The sequence below is a fragment of the Lethenteron reissneri genome, chromosome 32, assembly GCF_015708825.2.
Source record: "Lethenteron reissneri isolate LAM-NWPU_2019-01 chromosome 32, ASM1570882v1, whole genome shotgun sequence".
In the NCBI taxonomy this organism is placed as follows: Eukaryota; Metazoa; Chordata; class Hyperoartia; order Petromyzontiformes; family Petromyzontidae; genus Lethenteron; species Lethenteron reissneri.
The window spans coordinates 6361024-6385028 of NC_083810.1; the positions used below are offsets into that span (position 1 = coordinate 6361024).

Below are 24005 nucleotides of genomic sequence, written 5' to 3' on the forward strand. Positions count from 1 at the left end.
ACTCCACGGCGTGGGACTAATGCCCTCACTCCACAGCGTGGGACTAATGCCCTCACTTCACAGCGTGGGACTAATGCCCTCACTTCACAGCGTGGGACTAATGCCCTCACTCCACGGCGTGGGACTAATGCCCTCACTTCACAGCGTGGGACTAATGCCCTCACTCCACAGCGTGGGACTAATGCCCTCACTTCACAGCGTGGGACTAATGCCCTCACTTCACGGCGTGGGACTAATGCCCTCACTCCACGACATGGGACTAATGCCCTCACTCCACAGCGTGGGACTAATGCCCTCACTCCACGACATGGGACTAATGCCCTCACTCCACAGCGTGGGACTAATGCCCTCACTTCACAGCGTGGGACTAATGCCCTCACTTCACGGCGTGGGACTAATGCCCTCACTCCACGACATGGGACTAATGCCCTCACTTCACAGCGTGGGACTAATGCCCTCACTTCACAGCGTGGGACTAATGCCCTCACTTCACGGCGTGGGACTAATGCCCTCACTCCACAGCGTGGGACTAATGCCCTCACTTCACAGCGTGGGACTAATGCCCTCACTCCACAGCGTGGGACTAATGCCCTCACTCCACAGCGTGGGACTAATGCCCTCACTCCACAGCGTGGGACTAATGCCCTCACTTCACAGCGTGGGACTAATGCCCTCACTCCACAGCGTGGGACTAATGCCCTCACTCCACAGCGTGGGACTAATGCCCTCACTTCACAGCGTGGGACTAATGCCCTCACTTCACAGCGTGGGACTAATGCCCTCACTACACAGCGTGGGACTAATGCCCTCACTCACAGGCGTGGGACTAATGCCCTCACTTCACAGCGTGGGACTAATGCCCTCACTCCACAGCGTGGGACTAATGCCCTCACTTCACAGCGTGGGACTAATGCCCTCACTTCACAGCGTGGGACTAATGCCCTCACTCCACAGCGTGGGACTAATGCCCTCACTTCACAGCGTGGGACTAATGCCCTCACTCCACAGCGTGGGACTAATGCCCTCACTTCACAGCGTGGGACTAATGCCCTCACTTCCACAGCGTGGGACTAATGCCCTCACTTCACAGGCGTGGGACTAATGCCCTCACTTCACAGCGTGGGACTAATGCCCTCACTTCACAGCGTGGGACTAATGCCCTCACTCCACAGCGTGGGACTAATACCCTCACTCCACGAGCGTGGGACTAATGCCCTCACTTCACGGCGTGGGACTAATGCCCTCACTTCACAGCGTGGGACTAATGCCCTCACTCTCACAGGCGTGGGACTAATGCCCTCACTTCCACGGCGTGGGACTAATGCCCTCACTTCACAGCGTGGGACTCATGCCCTCACTTCACAGCGTGGGACTAATGCCCTCACTTCACAGCATGGGACTAATGCCCGTCACTTCACGCATGGGACTAATGCCCGTCACTACACAGCGTGGGACTAATGCCCTCACTTCACAGCGTGGGACTAATGCCCTCACTCCACGGCGTGGGACTAATGCCCTCACTCCACGGCGTGGGACTAATGCCCTCACTTCCACGGCGTGGGGACTAATGCCCTCACTTCACAGCGTGGGACTAATGCCCTCACTCACAGGTGGGACTAATGCCCTCACTTCACGGCGTGGGACTAATGCCCTCACTTCACAGCGTGGGACTAATGCCCTCACTTCACAGCGTGGGACTAATGCCCTCACTCACCGCGTGGGACTAATGCCGTCACTTCACGCATGGACTACTGCCGTCACTCCACAGCGTGGGACTAATGCCCTCACTTCACGGCGTGGGACTAATGCCCTCACTTCACAGCATGGGACTAATGCCCTCACTTCACAGCGTGGGACTAATGCCCTCACTACACAGCGTGGGACTAATGCCCTCACTTCACGGCGTGGGACTAATGCCCTCACTTCACGGCGTGGGACTAATGCCGTCACTCCACAGCGTGGGACTAATGCCCTCACTTCACAGCGTGGGACTAATGCCCTCACTTCACGGCGTGGGACTAATGCCCTCACTCCACGGCGTGGGACTAATGCCCTCACTCCACAGCGTGGGACTAATGCCCTCACTCCACAGCGTGGGACTAATGCCCTCACTCCACGGCGTGGGACTAATGCCCTCACTCCACAGCGTGGGACTAATGCCCTCACTCCACAGCGTGGGACTAATGCCCTCACTCCACAGCGTGGGACTAATGCCCTCACTTCACGGCGTGGGACTAATGCCCTCACTCCACGGCGTGGGACTAATGCCCTCACTCCACAGCGTGGGACTAATGCCCTCACTCCACAGCGTGGGACTAATGCCCTCACTCCACAGCGTGGGACTAATGCCCTCACTTCAAGGCGTGGGACTAATGCCCTCACTACACAGCGTGGGACTAATGCCCTCACTCCACAGCGTGGGACTAATGCCCTCACTCCACAGCGTGGGACTAATGCCCTCACTTCACGGCGTGGGACTAATGCCCTCACTCCACAGCGTGGGACTAATGCCCTCACTCCACGGCGTGGGACTAATGCCCTCACTCCACAGCGTGGGACTAATGCCCTCACTCCACAGCGTGGGACTAATGCCCTCACTCCACAGTGCGGTGACTCTGTTACGATTGGTACCCGATTCTTGCTAAGATGCTTGCAGCAAGCGGGTAAATATTGTTTGCGGCCGTTTCAAAGCGGAAAGGCCTCGTGTGGGTGACCGGGGTCGAGAGAGACGAAGCCGTGGGCCGTTTCGGCCCCGCGGGCTGCGGGCCACTGTGCCCCCTGTGTGTGGTATGGACGCGCGCGCCGCGGTGGACTCGGGAGAAAGGATATTCCAGCTCGAAGCGGATGTCCTCGTAGCGGTGAGAGAGCTCCACAAAGTCGTCCTCGCGGTTCTCCTCAAACACTCGCAGCTGCACGTCCAGCTCGTCGTTCTCCAGGTCCCTCAGCTCCTGCTCACAAAGCACGGACAAAGACAAAGATCCCCCGCATAACCTTCAATAGACTGTTGGGGCAAGTGCTGTTGGCGAGCATCTACGGAGGCCGGCACGGCGCACGAGGGCGTGGGTGGTCAACATTTGCTGCGGCTCATCATTGGAAACGATGAAATCCCAAATGAATGTTTACGTGCCATTTGGTGATTATCAGTCGTCCAATCGTCTGCTCGGATCGTTGGCCAATGGCGGCATTTGAGACATTCACCACGAGGCTAATCCTGAAGCCACCCACCGGCTCGTACGATCACCCACCCCGACACGAACGTCGAAACGTCGCCCATCAGCGGTACACCGACGACACCACGCCACATGAACTCGCTCAAGGGGAAGGCGGAGGGAGGAGGGGGCTCACCTGCAGAATGTCGATGAGGCCACAGCGCATGAACTCGTTGCGCAGGTGTAACCGGAAGTCGAGCTCGTCCACGGAGGTGAGGAGGGCGTTGATGAGCTGCATGCAGCCGACCTGCGAGGGGACACGGGACGCGGCGTCAAAACCGGGAAGCAGTCCGACCTCGTGCATTCCTAATTTCGTCTCGCTGGACCTTGTCCCGATAATGTTTGACGTCCTTTCATACGAAATGTCGCGTGTCTGATCGATACGTTTCATTGTTAGAATTGTTGCTCTACTACTGGTTCGCTTAACGATTATGAATTAGCGCATTAAATAACACCTGTATAGCAGAAATCCGATAAGCCGTGCTGATGTGAATCCTGTAATCGCTGGCATAAATCTGCCATATGGGTCTATGTAAAAAGGTTTTTGTTTTTTTGATATTTAAGTAAAAAAAATATGGAAATACGTTTCTCCTAGAACTGCTGAAGTAAAAAAAACTATCTCAGTGTTTCTCTCCGCTCTTGCAGCTCGGTGTTAGCCCTGCCCACCTCTACGGATCGCGGTTTGTGGTTCGTGACGCGTTTTCAATTCGCCGCGGTGTGCTGCGCAGTACGGGAAGCAGGAGCAAACCGCCAACATATCCGCAATTTACAGGGATTTGCGAATGATTGTATATCTGCTGTACACGTAACAATTATATTTATTTGGCTCCGTCGGGTAGCGGAGGGTCTTAACAACACAGACTTGGTCAGATCATCGCGTGACCCCACCCAAAAATCAACTGTGCATTGGGAAACATCGGCTGCGTAACACACGCGCACGACTTTACCAAACAGCGGTCACGTGGTGCCGCGTCGGGACAAGTTAACCGCGTCGCGCATGCTGCGCAGCTACCTTGAGCTGCAGGCCTTGCCGCAGGCCGAGGCCCTTGACGATGGTGCTGAAGCGCTCGCGGTTCTCCTGCTCACCGCACTGCGTCAGCGCCTCCAGGATCCGCTCGTGACTGCGCGCGGTGGTAAAGCAGAGTGCACGGCAAACAACGCAGGGGCGAGATGTCTCGCGTCACGGGCCCGCTCCGAAAACCCACGCCGCCAAACGAATTTAACACGGAGACGTTTTGTACCCATTTGGTCGAATTCTTTTTGAAATAATCAGCTTCATCAAGTGTCTCGGTTAAGTATTTGGCTCGTGCGCGGTGGCCGGGTGGTGGCTCAAGAGGTCACGGGGCTCGGCTGGCACCGTTGAGATACGGGGTTAGAACCCAGGCAACTGCCTCTGCTTCAACCAGGTGTTCAAGTGTAGCGGAGTCAATAATGGTCTCAGCCCGGTGACCAATGACTGCGGAAAATAACCATCACATGGAATTTAATTCTGCACTTAATGCGCCTAAATTCCAGTTCCGAGAATTAAAAATATCGGCGTGACGATCGTGCGAATAAACATTGTCAGGGCGGGTGGGGAAGTGCTGTCGCGTAATAATGCATAACAGAGGTCACCTGAAGTGCCCTCAAAGGCAGTTTTGTGATATCTGCTTTTGTGGGCCGTTTTCTCACATGGACAGTTGTGGTGATGGATTCCCCGCCTCTTCCCGTGCGGCCCCCCTAGGTTGTGGAATTCACGTCCACCAGATGCTCGGTCCGTGTCAGGTCTCTCGGCTGCTTCAAATCCTGCCTAAATGTCCACATCTGTTCTGAAGGCCCTTTTGACTTCCTTTAGATATTTTTTTTACCATTGGGGTTTTTACTTTACTTGGTGGGGTGTTCTTATCCCTCCCATAAGTGCACTTTAATATCGTTTTCTGTTAGTTCTGTAAGGCACTTTGCAACATTCTGGGTAAAAGGTGCTTTCAAAGTGTAAATTATTATTATTATTACAAAGAGACCGACAGCACAATTGAGATAAAATTGTGGGCATATATAATACGTTATTTTATTTTTCACGAGAATGTCGAGTGTCGAGCACGTTGTGCAAGGGCGCGTGGGGGCCCTCTTGGCGTGGCCGGCCACACGTGGTGCCGTGCGGGACGTGGTGGCAGCCGGTGCATGACTCACGTCCTCTCCTCCTCCAGGATGCAGAGCGCCGACAGCAGCTTGACGGCATCGGCCATCATGGGGGGGTACGCGGGCTCGATGGCACGCGCCAGCAGGAGGATGCCCTGCTCCTCGCTCAGCATGCGCATCAGCCCATACTGCTCGCGGCAACACGCACGCACAAAGACAAACACACGTGCGCGGGCACGCAGCCTTAAGATACCAGCTCCAGTGCAAACGCGAACAGATTGGGTGAAGCAACCGCAGAAAGCTCAAGCGTTGGGTAAACGCACGCATGTATCTAGGCCTATTTATTTGACCAATTTAGTGACAACTAAAACGTTTAAATAAGTCATTTCGGCGGTTGAGAGGGATCACATTATCATCTTGTTATTGTTATTATTCGCAATTAAGTTTGTTTATCCGAGAAAGCCTCACCGAGTCTCAAGACTCTTTTTCAGGAGCATTCTGGAAAGCTTTTGCAGTAAGGGGTGGTCTTGCTGCCGCCGCTGCGTGGATCCAATTGAGTAATTTGCATGTGCATTTTCAGCATGAGGATGTTTTGGCTAATAGCCGGTTATCTATGGGTGGAAACCGGAGAATCCAGATGAAACATAGACACCACACATAAAGGGCACCCAAGTTGGGATTCGAACACAGATCCTTCTTGCTGTCAGGCACCACTGTGCCACCCCGCCGCCCTTCTGCTCACGATGCGTGCATCGCGTGTTTAAGAATCGGGAGTCCTTTCACTGTGTGCGTTGTACGCAATCAGTTCACGCGGGGGTGGAGTGGCAGCGCAGGGGAGACGTCACCTTGTTGTTCATGAAGGCCTTCAGGCACCGCACGATCTCATGCTGGTTCTTCCTCGTGATGTTCTCAGGTCTGTCGGCGCAAGCAGCACAAAGGCAGAGACGTGAGCCACGCTTGTGGCCGGTGCGGCTTAGAGGAGGGCTGCCGCGTAGTCCATCGGACAACTACGAGTTACTGTTTGTAGAGTTTTTTTGGGGTTTTTACCAAATCGCCCAGGACTCATCACATCTCGGGCGCTAAGCCTGGACAGCGCACGGATGACAGGATACCGCCGTGCACGACAGGTCCTGCAGGCCGCGGGGCTACGTGGCGGGCGGCAGATGTCGGTGCGGCGATATCTTTATATGTATCGCGCTGCTGTGCTTGCGAGTCGATGCTGCCCGCCTTTGCTGACCCGCGCTGACCGGCGTGGTGAAGTATGGCCAAATAAACCCCCGTGATCCGCCGCACGGTGCGGAGAGGCGCTCATCCAGCAGTGGATCGACAAAGGGTGGCCCAAGTGTGTGTATAATATAAAAAAAAACATCGTAGGAACATTGGGTGGAGAAGACTATTATAAATCCTAGTGAAGAGCCTTCATCAGCAATCTCCCAGGAATCACACCGACGTTGGGCGAACGTTGGAAAGTGGTTGGAACCGTTAGCCCAAGGTTGGCCAGACATTTCGTGTTAACTGGGCTATCAGGACACCAACCCACTTGGCTAGCTTCTTGGGAACATGATCCATGTCGGAACTCACAATCATCGAGTGCACTCATGATGAGTCCTACTGCCGAGTCATCGTCACGCCGCAAGTGTTTTTTTTTTTTTAACAGTGGTGCTGCCCCGCGTACTTGTGCGAGTTCTGCAAGCTGTGGAGCATGTCGAGGAGCAGTCCAAGGCCCTCGTGCCCGAAATTTTCCACCCAGCTGCAAAACAGAACGACTGTTCATTCACGACATTTCATGGGAAACATCAAAACAACTCACATTTTCACCAATGACACCGTGGCCTTAAGAGGAAAAAATATACAACGGGTAATGTGTCGTGCAGTGGCGCGTCCTTCACAGGTTCTGAACGACAGATCGCATGGGGCACACGAATGTTAGGTCATTTTCCCCAGTCCTGCTGTACAACACTACCAGAGGGTGTAAGCATCACCCATGTGCATCATCACATACAGGGCACGTATACATTGCCTACTCCCAACACCCACAGCTCCCTACCCCTGGATGTGCGTGGGCTGTGGGTCCCAGGTCACGGCCCGTGGGGCTGCAGGCCATGGCTACCTGACAGGGTTGGCCCACGGCCCGTGGGGCTGCAGGCCACGGCTACCTGACGGGGTTTAGCCCACGGGCCGTGGGGCTGCATTCCACGGCTACCTGACAGGGTTGCTGTTGAGCGAGACGCGCAGAGACTCGAGGCATCCCAGTAGCCGCTCGTCCTGGATGCCGGCACGCAGCTCGTGGATGTACTCCTGCGACGAGGTGAGGGCATGGTCGCTCCGGCTCTTTAAGCCCTGCTCGCCGTGGTGGCGGTGGCAATATCACGCGGCGGGGACGGGGGGGGAGAGAGAGAGAGAACGGGTGAGACCGCAGCCTCGAAGGCGCACGCCGCGGGCGGCTTTGGTGATAAGTCACACGGGCGAAGGCAAAACGACTTCCTAAGGGAGCCGACAGCTTTACCTTGCGAAGTTAGAGTAGCACGTATGGAATCAGGTAATGTTACGATTCATAAATGATATTTGGGTGAGGCCACACAACGATTTGACTACATCTGTGTCGTGATGACCCTCCACCACCCGACACAGCCAACCAAATCTCAATGTCACGTGGTGCACGAGCGTTTATATAAATGCTTCAGCTCGTTGGTCAGTCGAAGACCGATCCTCACAACTGAAAGTGCCAAGTTAATTAAAATCACGTTATTTATCGCTTGTTGGGGGGAAAACGGTGGCCTCGTGGTTTGTGCACCGCGCTCTGAACCCGGCGGCAACCTGGATTTGTGCCACAGCCATGGGTGACATCGGTGGTGCGTGGCGCCCAAACAGAAGTCCTAGGCACGCACCGCCCCCCCACCCTTCACCGACTACTCAATGGCCAACACGGAGACATATCGTCAAATAACCCCGAAGACTGGCATGGCATTGGGAGGCCTTCATCTATAAGCGGAATGACAGAGGGCTGTAGATTATCCTTAATACTTATAGGCAGACGGAACAGCGGGGTCACCGAAGGCTCCGCTTCGAGAAACACCTCTCGGTGTAAATTTCCAACAAATCATCCGGCGTGCCGACGTGACGGCAGCGGCCACGGGGGGGGGGAGGGGGCCTGGGAACGCGTTGCCCCCAGCGTGGGACTACTCCGCGTGCCACTGTGCGTGTTCACCACGTTCGCGGAGGCGAGCGACAAAACAAAAACACCGGCGGCCGCGTGCAACGTGATAATTTGCCGCAAAAAGCCACTCTGCTGCGTTCTTCGTGGACAATGTTGACGTCGAATGCGCCAGGAAAAACATTTTTACATGTAAAGTCTTTCCCGTTTTCAAAATGCCCCCCTCCCAGCCAGTATCTGACCTTCTGTTTCCTGTCATTCTGTCTGTCTGGATGCGAACGTGAAATAATCGTGTTTTGGTTTGCGATTTACTACGATTTTGGTCGAGCGGAGCACAATGTTTTCATTGGCGCGACGAGGAGCCGTAATCACCCTTGGCAGAATTCAGGAGAACAGCGCAGTCAGTCCGCCTAATTGACAATGCACAGCCTCCTGGCCTCGTTACACGGCTATCAAACTTTTCCTCCCTCCCCCCTCTGGGCACTTTTTCCTCCTTTTGTTTCTATCCATGTGTATTTGGTTTCCTCTTTCGCCGCCACCTTCCTGTTCAGCAAGCAGACAAAACTGTCCGCGATGGCCCCACGCAAGCGGCACGCACGCACAGCGATGCCGGCATCGGCGGAAGATTGAGTGATATTAGCACGCCGTGGGTTTTCGCAGTTGTGCCATACAAGCTCTCTCCACAACGTGCATGCGCGTTGTACTGCACCACATTCAGCAGTTCGCACTTAGTGCCAACAACTTTCCCGAAGCGGCTCCCGGGCACGCGGAGCGTCGCGCGTTGTGCCGAATGACGCGCGGAACAAACCCGAGAGCTCACGGGAAATTAGCATCGGGCGCGGTGTGACGTCGCAACGGGCGACTGCGTTTATCCGGAATGCGTGCGTTGCTGTTCATCGCCATGCAGAAGCTGGGCGTTAGCTTCGGTAGGGCGCCACCGCTAATGCAGGTTGCTTGGGATAACCACACTTAATCACTCGGCATCAGGGCTTAATTTCAGCCGGGTCTGTCTGGGTTGGGGGGACATGGAAAATACGAACGCACCCGGTACACCATATCTAGCATGCCTCTCGCAATAACTGGTCACGCACCACCTATTCCCGTCCACCAGCGACCCGGAAAATATTCAATGCAGAAATGAAGCCGTGGTTAGCATCGTGTAGGTAATTATAACTGTTTACTGCTGCTGGCTCCTGCACTGCACACTGGGCGATGCTGTTCAATTTTTTTTACATCAGCCACGTGTAAAATTGAAGTTTTGCCCGGTACACGGTGATCATATCAGTGCGGAGCGGCTTAGCTCCCGAGAGGCACGGAGGCTATTTACAGATTGTGAGGAGCTGACTAAATACATCTTCCATGTGTCATCACAAAACTCGCATTGGGACGCAAGGGCAGATTATTTGGAGGCCAGCGAGCGTAGATTTTGTTTGCTTTTCGCTTGCGGGAACTCGCGGAACCCCTCAATCCGGGAAAGCGTGCCCACACACGCACCCACGGCGTTCGCCAGCAGGCAATTGGGAGGAACAGCAGCGAGGGCGGGCTGACAGCACCACCTGCCGTTAGAAATCCCAACCAAAAATCCCGCGCCCATTAAAGTGACGTTATTGACGTGCACCCGGTGACCTCTTCATTTTAAGGGACCACTAAGTGGGGAAAATCAACAGTGGTTGTTTCTGATGGATAGACTGGTCTGTGTCATAGGAATGTGGAATTACCACCACCGGCTCTGCACGGCTGTAAATGCGAGATGAGCACCAATGACTCAATGTTCATTCGGGCAGGAAATTTACTTGGACCAATACATTTTTTTACACTCCAATTACATCCCACCGGTTGACCTTATTAATAAAACTCCTGAACTATTCAGTCGTTTCAAGCTGGAGAGTTTTTTTGTTAACAAATAAAAGCACCGACATGCGTTGATCATTCAGCAGGAGGTGCGCGAGGTCTACAGAGGACAACGGCCGGCGTTGCTCGACGATGACGCATGCTGTGAGTGGCCAACACAACACCCACAGGGGGCAGCCTGCATTTTACGCAGGCAAGGTGAGTACAGTCAAGGCAGGACATTACAAATATACAAAGACTCACATGGCGCACACCTTCACACACAAAAGAGACAAAGACTCCCCCCCCCCCCCCCCCGTATAGCCTCACCAGATTGTTGGGCCAAGTACCGTTAGCGATAAACTACGAAGGCCGGCACGGCACACAAGGAGGTGGGTGGCCAGCACCACGCCTGGATACCCCCTTTCCCCCCCCCAGTGGCGATGTTTGCACATCGCACCAGGTAATTATTTGAGGCTGAGTTGGCCTGGTGCAAGATATTCGTCACCGGTCTTGGCCGTGAGCGGCAATCAAACTCGGGTCACCGGGTTTATAGCGCGGCACGCTAACCGCTGCACTGCCGCTCCCCTGCAGAGAAAAAGGGGGATCTTTGTCTTTTCCTTCACGTACGAACACGCATGCACACATGGTTGTAAATGCACAACATTGCACAAATTGATTTGGAAATCACGTAAGCGCACGCACGCATGATTGGCAATCACGAGGAATCGCAGGCTAAAGGAGCTGCATCCTGGCATGCGCTGCTGCCAACCCTCGCGAGCCTGTCGAGCAGGTAGCGCGGGTTCGCAGCTTGTTACGGAGGTTCGCGGTTCGAATTTCGCAGCTGCCCCGGTTAATACCGGCGGGCGTAATCCACTTCCCGGTGGACGTCCCAAATCCCGTGACGTTATTCGACAAAAGAGGGGTGGCGCCGGCGTCACGGACCAAACATTTCTGACCAAATTTGAAAAATGACACGCCGCAAATCGGGAAGCACGTTGTGTAAGTGACATCGCCAACCGACTGCAAAACGACTGCAGACCGTGCCTGCGAAACGCAGCTCTGCGCTACGACAACGGAGTGGCACGCAGGGCGAGGGCAGCACCATTGGCCAAGAGTCAGCAGCGTGCAGAGGCATGGAGGGAAGAGCCAGGATGGGTTCGGACAGGGGAGGGGGGCGGTGGGGGACACTTACCATGACCTTGCTTCCACAAAAGGGGGGTGGACACACAGGGGACAAGGGTACACAGAGTAGACACGTGTTCAGAGAGACAGAAATCAGGACCCTGGCTTTGCACATGACCTCATTGGAGCACTGTAAAAAAAGAATTACAACAACTCTTTCTTTCGACAATTTCATAAAAAGTCAAAACAGGAAAAGAGACAATGTCAGCACGAGACGTACGAACGTCGGCAGCAGTGACCGCTCACTCTGGTGAATGAGAAAACAAATGACGAAAAAATGATTTTGTCCCTTTTGAAAGAAATACTGTGCAGGGAGAACAATTTAAGTGAAATATTTTCGAAATAGAATCCCGGGGAGTATTTTGCTGCAGTTGCTCCTGCGCACACTGCGGAAAAGGGCTGGGCAGCCTGTTTACGGGCCGCGGTGCGTTCGCACGGCGCTAGGGAGAGCGCCGTGCGAGCGCGCCGCGTGACCGCCTAGAGTCGCCGTCGGTTTCCTGTCTACTCCCTCGGCGAAAGACGCAAAACACAATGGCCTTTTTTTTCGCCCCGCAAAATCCATCCCCCTGCGCGATGTCGCTGCCCCCCCCCCTCCCAAGCCACCCTCCCACCCCCCACCTCGAATCCGCGACCGAAGCGCGCCGCTCGCGACCCCTACGTTCCGACGCGCCGCGTTCCCAGGGACCCGCGTCGCCCCCCCCCCCCCCCCACAGGTGATTCCTGTGCCCCCCCCCGCGGCCCCCCCTGCGGCGTGGCATTCTAGCAACCCAAAGCCGTCATTCAGGACGAAAATAGCTAGGCAGGGTCGTAGGCAAACCGAAATAACGAGGCAGGCTTGTAAAGCAAAGCAAGCGCCGTATTAATAAGAATGACGTTTTTATGGGCCATGTGGCTCAGCAGTAGAGCAAGTCCAGATTGAGCGGGGTTTAATCAGCCCATCATTGCTCCGGGCTCGATAAAACAATTATGGATGGCAGTTGTCCTATCGATATATTCGCCCCTGCCATAGGAATGGGGAATTTCCACCACTGGTTCAGGGTTGTAAACAAGGGGACGAGCACGAACGCCAGAATGCTCATTTGAGCAGGAAATCACCACTCGACTTCATCTTTGAATCCTATATCTTTTTAACGTGGCTTGTTCCGCATTACGTTTAATGTGGATGAGCTGTAATGTCTGTTTTTCATTTTTATTGAACAATTGAGTTTACGGGGAAGACGCGTGCGCGCGTGCACACGAGTGCGTGCGTACGCGTGCACGCGGACCATCACGCACACTGCCACAAGTTTTAAAACCCTTTTACGCACCACAATGAAAAGCAACGCCGCGTGGGGATGCGTGCAAGCGGTTTCCACATCGGACGGAGACGCGGCCGTGAAATTGCATTAACATTTACGATGCGCGCACTCCATGTAAAACTAGACAGACCGAGGATGATAAAACTTTCATAAACTCACGCGTTTGGTTATTAAATTATAATATATATGAAGCCGAGAATATATTGCAAACGTCTATGAAGTTATTTAGAATTATATGGCCTTTCAGTTTGTGAATTTTTCGTTGTGCAAAAAATAAAATAAAGGCTGCTACGATTTTATGTACTCGGCAACTGAACGTGAAAATAATAGTAATAATAGCCGTGCACCCCGCGTTCATAGTTTGAAGACGATTGCTGGTCGCGATCTTTTTGGACACGATGACAAACGATGTGCACACGACCATTTCACAGGCACATTAGATCCCGGCGACTCCAATATCGATAAGAACATAATAGGTGACATTTTGGTTAGGTGCCCTCCTTTATTGTACACTGGCCCTTCCGTATTCGTAAAAATTGGCAAAAACATCACCTCTCACATGACATTTACTTTTAGGGCCACGGTAACATTGATGAGTGTTTGTTATTTGTGATTAGACACCACTGCCAATGCAGCAGCAGCAGCAGCATCACAGCTAAATTTGTCCGATATGGACAGGAGCGCTATCTAAACGGTTTCACAGCTGCCTTGCCACACAGGCGAGTTACAGACCAATGTGGCGAGGTCCAGCTTGCTAAGTTCGGATGATGAGCGCACGACATCCGAGGTCTTGTTGACCAGCTTGGTTTGTGGTCAATTTGTACTCTATACTCTTAGGATTTTTCGGTAAAGTCACGTAGGTAAAAAATAAAATTAATAAAAGTAATAATAGAAATAGTGATTTATTATTATTTTATTTCTATTTTTACTTTTATTAATATTTATTTTATTTTTTACCTACGTGACTTTACCGAAAAAAACCTAAGAGTATGAATCCTTGCAGTCACGAAAGCTTCAAATCTACAATTTGTGCTCTGCATCTCAAGCTCACGCATATATGAACGGGCCTCATGCGGCAGGCTTCCCGATGGGACGCCGACTGATCAACACTGATACGCACGGCGATGCTGTTTTGCTCGTCGGCACGATCGCCGTTGAGCGGCGTGGCACAATTACCGTAAATCCGATTAAGGTTTTTCACGTTTGCACTGCACAGCTCTTTGAAGCGTTTACGCGTTCAATCGCGCGTCGTTCAGCGCAATGTCCGACACTTGGCTCCGCGTGCTGGCAACAACTTCAGGAAGTGAAAATTCTGTTTGATTCGTGGTGCAACCTGAAAACACACACGGGAGCTACACAATAATGGTGTGTGTGCGTGTTGTTGTTATGTGTGGACGGATGTTTCCACGGAGCCCACTGCCTCAAAGGACCCGCGGCGAGCGGAGAGGTTGCTACTCACAGACTTTGCTGCGGCGTTGATGTACTGCATCACCATCTCACGCTTGATCACCAGATCCTTCTGCCGCAGCGGCGCCTTGTGCGTCTCGTTCAGGTTCATGTCCTCCTGCCGAACGAGATCAAGAGGTCAAGAGGTCTTCGGGGTCAAAGCCGTCGACGACAACACCTCACCGATGCAGTCTCCCTCGGCCAGAGCCCGCGGCCGCTGAACGGCAAACGCGGTGAGCGCATTGGGCAGTGACGCGGCCCAGCGGTTTAAAAGCCTCGCCGAGACAAGCGTAGTAGCAATAATAATAAAGAGACCTCCAAGATCTAATCTGGACAGTATTTTACCATCTGCCGAGGGCTGACAAAACCCTTGTGGTCAGCGTGAATCGCCATCTACCACCTGGGGGGGTGCACACGAGCTGGGCCCGCAGGACCCAAGCGAAATCTCACCATCATCTTCTCGAAGAGCGCCAGCACCTCCTTCTCCGACAAGACGCTGGGCTGGAAGGGGTTCGGCGAGGGCGGAGGTTGCTCGTGGCCGAGGCTGGGCTGGTGCCGGGAGGAGGGCACGACCGGGCGGTCCCGCTTGCTGCCCGCGATCCGGATGCTGGAGAAACGGTCCAACTTGGTGGAGCGACAGGGGGAGAAGGCGGTAGAGGTTGCCGAGCGGCGAAGGGGCACGGGGAGGGACACCGGGTCAATGACCGGGCCGGAGGGCACGAGTGGAGCAATGCCAGAAATCCAATTCGTACGACTTGTTCGCAGTCGTTCACAGGCCTTTGTCAATCCGTTGCTGGATGGAGGCCTCCCCACGCTGTGTAAGCCGTGGGTGTTGTCTGACCGTACACGTCACCACGTTGGTCAGTGTGGGTTGGTGAAGGGCTTCAGATGTCAGGACCGGTTTAGATATTGCTCGCCACTGATGTTAGCCGTTGCGAGGAATCAAACTCAGGTCACTGGGTTCATAGAGCAGCATGCTAACTACTGCTCCAGCAGTCCACCTCAGTACAACTATGAAATTGTATATGTAATCATTGTTAAGAGAACGATCATAGCCATTTAGCCTTACATTTTGATAACTCAAAATGTTATGGACAACGGCCACAGTTATTAACACGGGACATCCATTTAAAAGTTTTACGTGAAAGGATGCGGTTAGTGGTTAGTGATGTTGGCGCAAAACATTAAAACTGCTCGAGTTTGCATCAAAGTGCACACGCACCGATTTAATCACGAACCGAACCCGGTGACGCACACGCGCTCGCCATCGCGACCATGCTGCCACGCTGGCGGTAACAAGGCCAGAGCCGTCGAGCGCTTACACAGAACAATCACGATGTTAAGACGCGAGGTCAGGCTGTGGGGAGCATGCGGAGCTCGCTGAGTCACAACAGTCCGGTGATGCTTACGGACGTCGCTCGGATCCGTCGTGATGCACAAACAACAACAACAACAAGCGTTTGGTTTAATAAATGAGCACACGGTAGGTCGTTACGCATGCAACAAGTCGGGGGGTGAGGTCATGCAGGTGCGCGCGTCTCATCGCGCGTCAAATGTTTGAGCATTTCCACGCATGGGCAGAGACCGGCGGCCTATCCGCCGTGAACGTGCAGGGTCCAGCCGGCCGTGAGCAGACATGCGCGAGGAATCCCACAAATGTGAATGACGCAGCGGCGCCGCTGCCACTGCCGCCACTGCTGCCCGCTGCTGCGCGTGTGCAAGGCGGGTGACAGGGCGGCTGCATGTGATGACGGGATGGGAGGAGAGCGTTGCTTTCTGTCAGATTTTACTTTTCCATTTGGACAATTGTAAATTTGAAGTTGCCTGCTTGGAACGATATGAATTTGATTTCAAACTGATCTCTGTGCCGTGCTTTGCAGTTCAAAAGGAAAGGTTTGCACACCATCCATTTTGTTAATAACCCCCTCTTCCATTGCTAATATTAACTCCATAGATCGATACTGTTCGGAGAAAAAAATTACGGGGTTACAAGAGTTACGCAGTCAAATAAAATAAAAACGAGGCGTGATGTTTATCTTTCGTATTATTTTCAGAGGAGGTTGCAAACGTTCCTTATTGAGCAGCAGTGCCCTCGCCAAGGAGTTGTGCGGAGCGGCACGGAGCGACGGTTGACGCCTCCGACCGACCACAACTGATAAGCGGGGCAAGATTGAAGGTTGACGGTTTCGATTCGAGAACCAAATTCTTCGGTTTGTCCCATCTGTGTCGTTGGCATCGCCAATTTCGCTCGTCTCCGAGCGCTTGGCGGCGGACGGTTCGCGCGGACGGCGATCAATCGGCTCTCACGCATGCCGACGCACGCACGCGCGCGCGAGGGGTCATCTGCGGTGGTCGTCGCATGCTTAGCAGTAACCGCGCAAGCCGGCACAGATTCACTTGCACGGCCTCGAGCATCGCACACCTTACCAGCGACATATCGTCTGTCATGAGTTTCTTTATGTTCTGCTGAGGGACACAGAGGTCAGAGGGAGAAGAGAAAATGAAAACATTGAGAAAGCGTGGGGGGGGGGGGGGGGGAAACACCAACACCCACAGAAAACAGAATATAGCAAAAACAAACCAACAGATAACCAGCGAGCCACCGCGCAGAGCAATTTATTGATATCAACTCCACAAATCCCCACAATTCAGAGTCACGAATGGTTCGGGACTTTGACCCCCGAACGAATCGTGACACTGAATCGTATGTAATAATAAAATATCCAAATTATATTCGAGTTCCGAGTGGAAACTCAAATATAGGGATGGAGTCCAATAGTACTTTTTCCGGAGCGTGTCGATGACACGGACAGCTGACACCCTGGACTGCCCCCTTGCAAACGAAGATATCCCATTTCATGCGACTATCCAGGTGAAATATTTTAATTGAATTGAAATTAAGAAATACTGTATTAATTGACGAATTCGCTCCACCACGAGCTGCAACCAATGAAGTTGAAATGCATTTTCAAGGCATTGTCAGTGAATGATTTAACACTCGAGTTACTCGTGAACGTTTGAAAGCAGAGCAGAGCCAAGCAAATGACCACAGAGAGAGAGAGAGCCCAAAGCAGTGCGTTTTGTGGAACTCCTCTGTGATAGAGGTGCGTCAACTCACTTCTTTGTAAGCATACTTGGTGGTTCCCCACCTCAATACACATATATAAATAAAAACTTCCAGCAAATAGAAAGTGATACAGATCTCCATTTGAACATGCTTGGTCTATGACCTCATCACCTGGCAGAATGCACATGATATCATCTGGTAATGGAAGCTAAGCTGGGGTTGAGCCTGGATAGCGCATGGATGGGCAACCACCGGGTTGTCATCGGCGACTGTGGGGGGGTTTATTGCTGCGTGGTGGTCGGCAGAGGGCGGTGGAGGAAACATTAATTTGTTGTACTGTGACTCTATGTTCCCACGTCTACGCTCACTGCCTTCACTTAGCTCGCGGCGATGACCGGCTTGGTGAAGTATGGTCAAATAACTCTCGCGACCTCCACCTCGTGCAGCAGTGGACTGACAAAACGGCCGAGTGGCAGTGCGTTTGCCGCTTGCTACAGCTGTTTGCGGTTCGAGCCCCATCGGCCGCCCTGGTTAATACCGCGGTCCGCAATTCACCAGTAAACGCGAACCACTCGCCGGCCGCTTCACGGCGGACGTCAAAGGTCCCGTGACGCCATTCGAAAAAGAGTCGGCCGTGTGTGTCGGTGTCACTTTTCAATTTGCCCCCGAAAAAAGAAAAATCGTAAATTACCCACTTGGGGTAAAATCCACACAGCCAGCAGCATCGCCCACGACTGGCAGACTACGCTCGTCTGTGACGCAAAGCCCCCCAGTCGTGATTGCCCAGTGCTAGGAGTAAGTACGGAGCCAACACCAAATGTGCTCAACTGTCCTTGTAATTATCCAAAGGGGCTGTACGTGCACACTGTATCCGAGAACCTTGACGGTGACCCTGATGACACCGCTAGCGCGCTCAATGTCCTGCACCTGGCCACTCCCACCGAGCTGGTGGCCAGGTGTGGGGGAGCCGTCAGCTCTCGAGGAATCGGGTTACTGACACACACAAAGCCTCGTTTTAATTAACCGCCTCACACGCACAACATGCATAAATCGACAAAGATCGCCCCGATATAGACTATAGCAGACTGTTGGAGCAAGTGCTGTTGGCGAGCACATACGAAGGCCGGCACGGCACACGAGGGGGTGGGTGGTCAACACCACGCCCGGCCGCCTTTGTCGCCCTAGTTCTGATGTGTACGCACCGTACCAGGTACTCATTTGAGGCTGGGCTGACCTAGGGGAGGCCCAGGACCCGTTCAGATATTCGTCAACGATGTTGGCTCGTGAGCGGGAATCGAACTCGGGCCGCCGGGTTCGGCGCGCAGCGTGCTAACCACTGCGCCACCACTCCCCAACACTAATGATTGGACTATCGCGTGCACACACGCACGCACGCAAACGCGTAATGCATAGCAACAACCGTCGCACGCAAAACACCATGCGGCATCAGTTTCAGGTTTCGCGGGGTTTCTAATGTTGGGTTTAATAATTCACCGCCACGAATATGGGATTCACCGTCACACTCCATGGGTTACCAACCATGCGTGACGTAATGCGATTAAAATACCCCCCCACCATATGTCAGCTGGTATGCCATTAATTAGGGGTGTAACGATTTATCTCAGCCCCTTCGCCACGTTTTGCGACTCAGGGATCCGTCGATTGAGTCATTATGTCATTGTCATTATTTTAGAATTGTGATGCACTCTAGCGCCTCTAGTGGCTGGAGGGCCACACGAACATTTTTTTTCACGTACAGAGTCCTTTGTCCACTGCTAGATGAAATCCTTCCTAAGGCCGTGTCGGTCGTGGCAGTTGTAAGGCCGTAATTTTCCACACGCTGGTCGGTGTGGCTTTGGGGTAAGTGGTTGCCCCTGGACCGATGCTGGCCATGGCCAGGAATCGAACCCACGTCGCAGGGTTTATTGAGCAGTACGCAACCCACTTCACTGCCAATCTACCCGCGTGAACCAATTGCGTACAATGTACACACAGCGAAAACACTCCCGACTCTTACACACGCGATGCAATGCATGCACCGTGAGCATTTGGGCGGCAGGGTGGCGCAGTGGTGACATGCGTGCCTCACAGCAAGGAGTTCCTGAGTTCGATCACTCGCTCAGGTGCCTTTCTGTGTGGAGTTTTGTATGCCCTCGCCCCGTTCTGCATGTGTTTCTTCCGACTTCTCCGGTATTCTCCCATAGATAAGAACACAGTGTAACTTTGTAATGGCCAAATGTATTTGGCCAAATATCCCAATACAAAAGATTGCTTTCAAAATTACTCAATTGGGATTACACGCCGCCCCCCCCCCCCTCCTTCTGAAAACTCGGCAGGACCCTCCTGAAAACGAGTCTTGAGACTGAGGGAGGCTTTCCTGGGTAACCAAGCAGAAGCATATTACTCAATTGTAATCGATGGATATTATGCAGCCTATGACTGATGGTGGTTAGCTGACCTAACGTTAGATTCCTGAGAAAGCTTGCGTTTGCCTTGCAATGAAAGACACTCAACAACAGAGAATAAACATTCCCCTGGCCTGTAAAGAGAGAAAACAATTACATATTAGTTTTTTAAAATAATTTAGTCATTTACGCGGAGTCACTGGGACCCAAAGCAATGAGGGGCAGCCAAAAACACTGCGAATCCAAGGCCTAGCGTGCAGGCATCTGTAAATACAAATGTTTTAATTCCCCAGTTTTATCCCAATTGTGTTATCTGTGCCATGCCTCGAGACGTAAAATCCATCCGGAACTCTCTGGAGTAAGCGATGCAACCCTGCCATGGTGGTAGAGAATGGTCCGCAGAAGCAGATATCACAGAGCTCCCTCTGAGAGATCCCTTAAGGCAGGGGTGGGGAACGTCCGGCACGCGGAATCATTTCGTCTGGCCCTGCCAAGGCAACCGCAGGCGGGACTCGAAATTCAATAAATCTAGGAGCAAACCTGGAAAAGCAGTTGTGAGTAGCAGCATCATCAATATCAGCTAACATCACACGCCTCGCCAAAGAGAAGCAGTTCCAGCCATCGCATTAGGTGTGAGCTAATTAAATGTTTGACCAAATATAACAGGCTCATTTTTAAGTTGATAATTTTATATGGCCCGCGAATGATGATGTAAATGTCCAAATGGCCCTTGGCAGAAACAAGGTTCCCCCACCCCTGCTTGAAGGTGACCTCTGATTCACACCGGGCCCAAACTTTCCAACCAGCCCCGACACTGATCGTCATGTTTGTCACACGACGGTCAAATCGTTATTAATTCTCATAGCTTGAGTTGAGCAAACTCTAGCAAAATCAAGTACAAAAAACTAAGTAACATGTGATATTTTTTTTTGTACAGTCATTGGTGACTGAGTTGAGATGATTAACTCACTACACTTGAAAACCCGGTTTCATCGCAGGCATCTGCAAGCCAGTTTTGAACCGAGCACCTCAGCCGTGCCAAGCTCAGCTCTCCGCCCTCTGAGCCAACTCAACACCTCAACCATCTGGAAATGTACAAATGACGAGTCACCCGCAATGCCGCCGCTGGAAGTCGCAAGTGCACCGACCGAACCACTAAACTTAAAAACCAGCGCTCGTAATTCACCAACAACAAAACAATGGTTAGTTTCAGAAGCCTTTGGAAAAAATCTTTTCAGTCTTGGTTGGGAGTCTTTTCCCCCGTTCGCGGAAGCCACCAGAAACCAAAATCCGGCCACAAACGTTGCCGAGCAGCCAGCGCCTTGCCCGCAACCGCTGCCGACATAAACAACCGAATGGGGCGGCTACCACTGCTCCAGCGTATATGCGAGGTCTGGACCGGATCGTTAACCAAGGGTTATGCATCGAAGCCAATAACGTTACGCTTGTGGAGCACCGCTCCGAATGGGCTCCGATATGCTGCACCCAATTCCTTAAATACCCATCTCGAACCGTCTCAGCTGATTCTTACCGCTAAACTAATGAAACTCTAATTGCTCAAAAGGTCTCAGATGGACCGACTCTCTCTCTGCGTTCGAATTTCTAGGGCTTTTGAGCCCTTCGAGCCATTCCACCAATCAGCGCCTCCATCTCACGGCCCACCAATTGAATGTGCGCTTGCGGGTAGCCAAGCGTGCAAAGCTCGCTTTTGAACTTGTCAGCCGACAGCTGACCAAGCTGCACTCGCAGCGAGCCTGATTACAGGTTGTGGCAGTTGTGGTTGTGCGGATCTCTGACGTATGCATGTTGAACTTCTTTCGCACCGTACGTTCTCAGATTGTACCGCGCGTTGTTCGGCGCGACATCCGACGTTCTGCTCTTCACGTGAAGGGGCGAAACGTCGGACGTCGCGCCGAGCAGCAACGGCGCGTGGTACGGTCTGGAACAAAAACACCGAAGGCAATGAAGAGGGGGGCGGCTCTCCACGGGAGCTGAACGCGTGGCCAGCCCTCTCCCGCGTGTGGGATAATCTCGGAAATTATTTAAATTTAAACTATTTATTAAGTCACGTGATCAAGTAATACTGTAACTCACAACTGCTCCATGTGTATCATGACCTCGTTTACTTTTACTACAGTGTGGCAGACGATGTGTTCTTAAAATATAATGGGGGGGGGTTAAATTTGTGTGTAAACGTTCACCGTGTGGGCCGATTTGAATAACCGAGACTAAAGGAACGACTCAAGGGTTTTAAGGCACAACTGGCAATAAGTAAAAGTACCGATACAAGCCGACACCTTTCGATTTAAAGCTTTCGTGACTGCAGGGATTCATCTTCTTGGTTCTTTCGGTAAAGTCACGTAGAAGTTTCGGCTGAAACGTCGTGAGAATTATTTTATTATGTTTTATTTTTATTATTTTATTACTTCCCTTCTACGTGACTTTACCGAAAGAACCAAGAAGATGAAGCCGACACCTGTCATCACATTCTTATTCAACTTTGTCCTTGCGAGAACGTTTTCTGACCAATGCTGCGGCTCCCTTCCTGCTCCTCTTTCTCCACTCACTCCTGTCCTGGGCCATCATCGGCACATCCGCTCCACAAGTCATTCACATCCCAGTTCACCTCTTCGCACAAACTCTTCGGTTGCCGTGCCGGTGCCTCGATGTTCGTCACATTTTTTGCGACATGTGCAAGGTGTCGCGGTGGTGCCGTGGTTTGCGCACAGCACTTTGAACCCAGTCATCTAAGTTCAATTCCAGGCCATGGTTAACGCCGGTGGGCGAGTGGCATCGGAATTGGTGCCGACCGACTCACTGCACCAACCTTGCACTGGAGAAGCATGGTGAGGTATGGTCAAGCAACCACCCATGATCGACACATCCTGGCGGAGGCCTTTATCCAGCAGATAATTGAAAAATGTCTGCGAACTGTTATTGATATTATTATTTTTTATAAACTGTTAGACTTGTTGATTTTGTGTGCAGGTGTTACGTGGCTTGTTGCATTGCAGAGCTGTGGCGACTGCTTGGGAAGGCCTTCGTCCAGCAAGGGACTGATCCTGGCTGCTCACGATGATAATTTGGCTAACCGAGAATGATACATTTTGGTAAAATTATTATTCTATTTATAAAGCCCCTTTCATCAAGGATCTCAAAGCGCCGCCGATTGTGATGCAACAAGCATTGCTCTCTGCGGTAGGGTGGGTGGGAAAACAGCTGCTCGCTCCGGCGTGAATCAGACAATTTGGTGACGATGTTGCTGCTGTTGCTGCAATTGGCAGTGGTGCACAAGCACAATCAACAACGAACTCAACAACAGAGCGGGTCGTCAACCTTTCCTCTACCAGGCCCGCATGCACCCAGGAATGTCGCCCTTCAAGCACTCCCTATTGTATCAACTGCGAGCGCCCCAGATAAGCCGCGTAGTGGGCGCTTTAAAAGCACAAAAGAAAAAAAACCCGCGCGAATTACGGAACACAGTTAAATTTAATCCGTTATAATGCACAAGACGCCTGTGACTTAACTCGGCCCAGAATGCGCCAAACCTAGACTGGCCTTGGAATCAGTGCTCCGTTATACCCAGACGAGGTCACCCTGCCAGCATTAGGAAGCCACAAACCACTCGGTAACATTTTGGTTGAAAAATATGAAATCACGTTCTTAGGTTTTTTTTCGGTAAAGTCACGTAGGTAAAAAATAAAAATTAATAAAAGTAAAATAAAAAAAATAAAAATATCACGACGTTTCGGAGGCAACACAAGCTTCCGTCTTCAGGTGGAACCGTCACAGCACGATAGCTGTGTTGCCTCCGAAACGTCGTGATTTTTTTTTCATTTTACTTTTATTAATTTCAATTAGAAATTTTTACCTACGTGACTTTACCGAAAAAAACCCCTAAGAATATGAATCCTTGCAGTCACGAAAGCTTCAAATCTAGAATTAAATCACGTCTCTTTGGGGCGAGAGCCTCACGTCGTGACTCTGCTCTGGCTCGGCCTCCAACGCGGCTCAGCTCAGGCTCGAGCGTGCTCACTTGCTTCAGCTGAGGCTCGGCCTCAGGCTCAGCTCATGGAAAGCCTGAGTGTGGCTGGGACCAAGCTCAGAGCCGGTTCAAGTTAAAGCAATGACTTTGAGTTGGTTCACCGAGCCCGAGCCGAGCCTTGACTAAATACGGGTCTTCGTACGCCGTCCGGACGAAGGAGTGCATCACTGCAAAAGTGCTCCGCTAGGTACAGGAATCCGAAGTATGTTAAGATGGAGATAAGGCAGTGGCAGTCAGAGATGGGAGAA

At 52.3% G+C, this 24005-nt stretch overlaps 1 protein-coding gene across 6 annotated transcripts in view; it reads right to left on the bottom strand.

The window, feature by feature from the left end:
* Window positions 1–24005, bottom strand: part of LOC133349947 (protein diaphanous homolog 2-like) — a 92205-nt gene that overhangs the window by 48667 nt on the left and 19533 nt on the right. For 4 of the 6 annotated variants that reach the window (XM_061563847.1, XM_061563843.1, XM_061563849.1 and 1 more), the window contains exons 2-11: window positions 16668–16706; window positions 14691–14864; window positions 14254–14358; window positions 7531–7667; window positions 7003–7077; window positions 6173–6242; window positions 5379–5515; window positions 4222–4330; window positions 3346–3456; window positions 2830–2948 (exon numbers count right to left, since the gene is read on the bottom strand). In XM_061563847.1, coding sequence (XP_061419831.1) covers window positions 2830–2948; window positions 3346–3456; window positions 4222–4330; window positions 5379–5515; window positions 6173–6242; window positions 7003–7077; window positions 7531–7667; window positions 14254–14358; window positions 14691–14864; window positions 16668–16706 — 1076 coding nt within the window. The remainder of the gene's footprint in view (window positions 1–2829; window positions 2949–3345; window positions 3457–4221; window positions 4331–5378; window positions 5516–6172; window positions 6243–7002; window positions 7078–7530; window positions 7668–14253; window positions 14359–14690; window positions 14865–16667; window positions 16707–24005) is intronic. The other 2 variants (XM_061563844.1, XM_061563846.1) reach the window with 2 other exon arrangements.